The sequence below is a fragment of the Gastrolobium bilobum genome, unplaced genomic scaffold (assembly GCF_033153095.1).
Source record: "Gastrolobium bilobum isolate Gb01-03AN ecotype WA unplaced genomic scaffold, APGP_CSIRO_Gbil_v1 utg2351, whole genome shotgun sequence".
Lineage (NCBI taxonomy): Eukaryota > Viridiplantae > Streptophyta > Magnoliopsida > Fabales > Fabaceae > Gastrolobium > Gastrolobium bilobum.
In genome coordinates this window covers 151,400-156,262 of record NW_026897581.1, presented here as the reverse complement: position 1 = coordinate 156,262, position 4,863 = coordinate 151,400, and the positions used below count along the sequence as shown (strand labels likewise).

The 4,863-nt window shown below is 34.3% G+C and overlaps 1 protein-coding gene across 1 annotated transcript; it reads right to left on the bottom strand.

The window, feature by feature from the left end:
* Positions 1–660: 660 nt before the first annotated feature.
* On the bottom strand, positions 661–3,584 carry LOC133308240 (uncharacterized). The gene is made up of 6 exons (XM_061508848.1): positions 3,249–3,584; positions 2,480–2,692; positions 2,206–2,346; positions 1,486–1,605; positions 1,297–1,383; positions 661–1,095 (listed from the first exon to the last, which is right to left on the bottom strand). Exons 1-6 carry the CDS (start codon positions 3,582–3,584, stop codon positions 661–663), a joined length of 1,332 nt encoding a protein of 443 aa, XP_061364832.1.
* Positions 3,585–4,863: the final 1,279 nt, after the last annotated feature.

Sequence of the window (4,863 nt, the reverse complement as noted above, 5' to 3'; positions counted from 1 at the left end):
GTCGTGGTATGAAATTTAATGCAGTTATGTAGATGAGGCTCAGCAAAGGGAAAACATGGGCAAGTAGGGTTTGCAGTGTACTCTTTTACAGATCAGAAAAGAAATCTTTTATGCCAAGACAAGCTAAGTGGGATTTGAGTTGATAAGGTTGAGCAACAAAAGTTTGTGATTAAGTTCGTAGTTTTCTGGGTTGACTTAAGATTTAAGAATTAGGAAGTAACTATACTATTAATTTATTTGGACGGAGGGATCATAGGTTTTAAACCTTTCTTTTTCAATTAAAAAAAAAAAAAATTAGTAAGGCCAAGGCCTTTAAGAAAAATTGCAAACACAAAATGCTATAAATGCTATGACTCATTATGTCCTTTGCTTCTAATAAATAAATTCCCATAAAATTCATATATAAGACGTTCCCCCAGTAAATTAATAAATAAATAAATGTCTACGGCCAGATGTAGACAGCATGTGGTAGATTACTTTTGAGAATATGTTTAAAGTTTCATGCAAGATTCTTAGCTCTTTAATATAATTGAACATTAGGAATTCAGAGTAATGGTGGGGGATCATAATAACAGAGAAATAGAAAATTTTAGCAAAAGTGAATAAAATTTAGCGAATTTTAACTATATAGGTGACATGATTCAAGAATACTTGCTCTCATCATTGTAGCCATCTCTTATGTGCAGTCGCACTCTTAGCTTCATTAAGAGATCGTCTTCTGCTCTTTTTCAAGTCCCCACGAGGTAACAATTGCTTTTGGCACGAAGAAGAAGCTGCATTAGATTTCCTATTAGTTGTAACTTCTTTAAGAGGACTAACAGATTGAGATTTTGTGTGGCGTTCAAAGACTCTCCCTGAAGCACTGAAACATTTTACTGGCGTAGGTTTCTGATCGACTCTGGAAGTAGAACCCTGGTTCACATCAGCAGGAAGATCTTGTGCATTGTTAAGAGGAGAACTATCTGAATCAGAAGATGAGGGGCTAGTAGTGCTCTCCATATCATAAATGAGGTTCTCTCTCATTTGTGGGACCTGACCGCCATTTGAGTCACTGGCAGAAAAGGAAGGTCGACGAAGTCTTGAAAGCTGCACAACCTGCGGTCAATTGTGAAAGAGAGCAAATAAGAAACACTTCTTGTTTTCCACAGCTCCAAGAGCTTAGAGTAAAGTCATGTACTTATTGCATTATAATTCAAATTCCAGGGTTTTGCTTCTTATCATGCAATACATCCGTGTATATAATTAACAAACATATAGTCTGTCAATTAAATAGTACATCAAATATCTATATTCTACCTTTTGTTCTAGAACCACCAAGTCCTTCTTTAATTTTGAAATTGTCGTATTCTTCCTCCGCACAATGTCTTCTAATTCAGCAATCCTCTGTTGTAAAATGTAGTGGAAGTGATTAATGGATTAAACTAAGGGATAAAGATGTTGAAAATTCCAACCTCCAAGGAAAAAATGCAAATGACTAACTATTACCTTGTGATTTGCAACCTCAGAAGAGTTCAGAAGGATGGTTAGCTCCTTTATTGTGGTATCCTTCTCTTCACAGTCCCTCTTAAGATTATAAATATCTTGGTCTACAGCCAAGCTGTTTAGCTGTGGATTACACAAGGAATGACAAAGGCACCAAAAAAACTGGATTTGCAAAACTAAAAAATATACAAGAAAGCCAACAAGAACAAGCACTGCCACAAAGTGGAACAAAATAACATTATGATTTTGCAATTGCAATTAACCATGTCCTATAGAATAATAAAATTAAGCTATTTTTATTAATTATCCTGCTTCCAATTAAAGTCAAGGCCATGGAATGGCAAAAAGCAACAAAAATGTTTTATGAGTCATCATTCGTGAGAACCCCATTTGATCAAGTTATCTAGAGATTTTTATGTCAAGGTGACAGATATCAGATTACCAAAATCTCATAGCCTTAGAAAAACATATCAATAATTCGTTCAAAAGAATTGAAGAAGACCAACAAGAAACTAATTTTGTCAAAAAGAACTCCAAGAAGTTACTACTAATAGTGCTAGACGAGAAGCCTAAATTGCATATACTTAGCTAAAAAGTGAAACATTTGGAAAATTACATATCCTATGCAACCAGATGTGGATGTTACTCAAGGTGGTAAGATGAAATGTTGGTCCCTTTGCTCATTTAGGACCCTAACAAATATGACTGTGAAGAAAATAGTACCTGGATATCAGCAGCAGATGTGACACTTGAAGCCCAATCTGAAAAGTCAGACATTCTTCGCTCCTCTTGTTCTTCATTAGAGAAAAGCGTTTTATATTGGAGCACCTCATTTCCACTGGAGGCTCTCCTAACAGAGGCACCCTGCTAACGAATTCAATGAATGATCAAAGCCAAGTTATTCAATGGATTGATACATTGGGAAGATTCAGTTTTATAATTGCCCACCACTGAAAGAAAGCAATAATAGAACAATACATTGAGCACGAGTTCTTACCATCAATTCATTAAAGAAGCCACAGTGTTGCTCACAATGCCAACAACCACAGTCAAGAAACTTAATTTTCTTGGTTCCAAAAGTTTCATTCAATTGCAAATCTGTATCTTTGGCGGATGACTGGTTGATGGCAGCATTCGAGTGTTCCTTAGAACTGTTAAGCTGCTCGCATAGATTGTCAAGCTTCTGCTGCATGCTTGATAGCACCTGGTCCTGGAACAGAGTGATAAAATAATGAAATAAAACGATATTGATTCATAAGTGCAAAAAACTAGACAGGCAAACGAGTAAAGAATTTTAAACTTTCTTACAATATCATTCAATCCCATCACGAATAGCCCAAATTAATAAAACAAGTTTACCATTACTACAACTAACAAAAACTTTAAAGTGGCAGAATCAAATTTAAATTTCAAAAAAAAAAAAATTAAAAAAATAGTATTAAGCATTAATTCATATTGTATATATTGGATCTGGGTATTAATTCATTTGTTGAAAGCCGAAACCGTAACGGTCTTCCAATTTCTTAACAAACAAAGTGAATGCGAGCTACAACGGAGTCCCTTTAATAAATAGCGATAAAGCATGTAAGAGAAACAAATACTATCCACAACTACCAAAGAGGACCCCAGCTAAAGAGATTTAAGAGGTTCATTAAATTGAAAGTTCAAGCAAAAATTGAGCCCAATAAAGTTATTATTATTATTATTATTATATGCATTAAAATAATTAAAGAAGAAGAACGAAAAGCACATTAGGGGAACCCTACCCTTAGTTGAACGGATTTCTTAAAGTGCCGTATCTGGTGGTTTTTGTGGGACTCTGCAACGGCAACACCAATGACAGCGACTAATAGGAACCGTTGGATGGGAGTGAAGAGCTCCCAAGCCAGGGCTTGTTCTGCGCTTAAGCCGCCACCAATGGAGCGCGCGGAGCTCGCTTCTTCGGCGTTAACTAGCCGTCCCTGGAGGGATATCCACGCCATTGGCCTCTCCGACGACACCGGACGGCTCCGCTCCACGAAGGTGGCGGAGAGGCGCCGCCGGGAGGTAGAGAATGGAGCCAGAGATACAACACATGGTGGAGCTCCGTTAGCATCGACCATGGTACGATGCTGGTTCCTCAGTGAGAGCGTGATTGAGGGGACACGCAATGTTTCGGTACATTCAAATTCTTGGGTTTGAGGGGGGAAAAAACCAAAATACGCTATGCTATAACATGAATTTTGATATTTCTGAAGATTTAAAAAAAAATATTGAATTATAATATACAATTAAACATTAGTATACAAAAATGTTGTCTTCTTCAATGTATTAAAAAAGTGTTTAAAAGCGATTTTATTTTAAAACTAGTTATATTTATAAATTTTTTATTTACAAATTTGTTTATATATTCTGAAAAATATATTCCTCTATTTTTGTATTTCTTAATTGTAAAAATAACATTTCTCTTTATTTATTAAGTATTAAGCAGTAATTGCATATACTTTATTTATATAAAGTCATTTATCTTACAAAATATAAATATTTAATGATTATTGTTTTGCAATTAATTCTTGGGAAAAAGTATCTTATATTACTTTAGATAATTTTGTCTAATGTTCATCAAAATGACGTCATTTTGAGGTTGAAAAATTAAAAAATTAGAATGATAAAGACTATTATAACCTAAAATAAATTAAAATTATAAAAATACCATGATTTTCATCCCAAAATGACGTCGTTTTGATGAACATTAAATAAAATTATCTAAAGTAACTTTAGAAAACACAAACCCTTAATTCTTTTAGGGGGCGTTTGGTTCAGGAAATTTTTTTGGAATAATAGGGAAATAAGATAGATAGAGAAATGATTGGAAAGATAGATAAAGTGAGATAGGTAGAAAAATGTAAAAAAAAGTTGTTTGGTGGGGAAAAACTTTACTGGGAAAATTAAGCAACTTTATGAAATCAACCGTGCATTAAAAGTCATATAACCGATTTCCGAAAAATCCCACCTTCAAATTGGGTTTCTAAACAGTGCGGATATCTATGTTTCTCATAAATCCAGACAAATTGGATAGATAGGTTTTTGGTGAAAAACGTTGAAACAAACATGGTGTTTCTAAAAGCCATACTTGAGAAAGATAGATATCCGCTGAAAAGCTCCCAACCAAACACCACCTTACGGGAAAGTGTTTGTCATTTTAAATGACATAAAGTTGTGTCATTTTAAGAGAGATAGACACAGAATAAATTATTTATTTAAATTTTAAATTAAAAATAACCACTCACTTTCTCTCTCCCATGATTTTCATTTTCTGTGTCTATCTCTCTCTCCTAAAATGACATAATTTATGTCATTTAAAATGACAAACACCAACCCTTTCTTTTAACATGTATACAT

Bases quoted from the DNA above. Each gene is read 5' to 3' on its own strand.
- LOC133308240 (XM_061508848.1), bottom strand. From the start codon at position 3,584: ATGGTCGATGCTAACGGAGCTCCACCATGTGTTGTATCTCTGGCTCCA. The intron at 2,347-2,479 runs GTAAGAACTCGT...ATTCGTTAGCAG, and splicing joins GCTTCTTTAATGAATTGATG to GGTGCCTCTGTTAGGAGAGC. The intron at 1,606-2,205 runs GTACTATTTTCT...TGTAATCCACAG, and splicing joins CATCTGCTGCTGATATCCAG to CTAAACAGCTTGGCTGTAGA.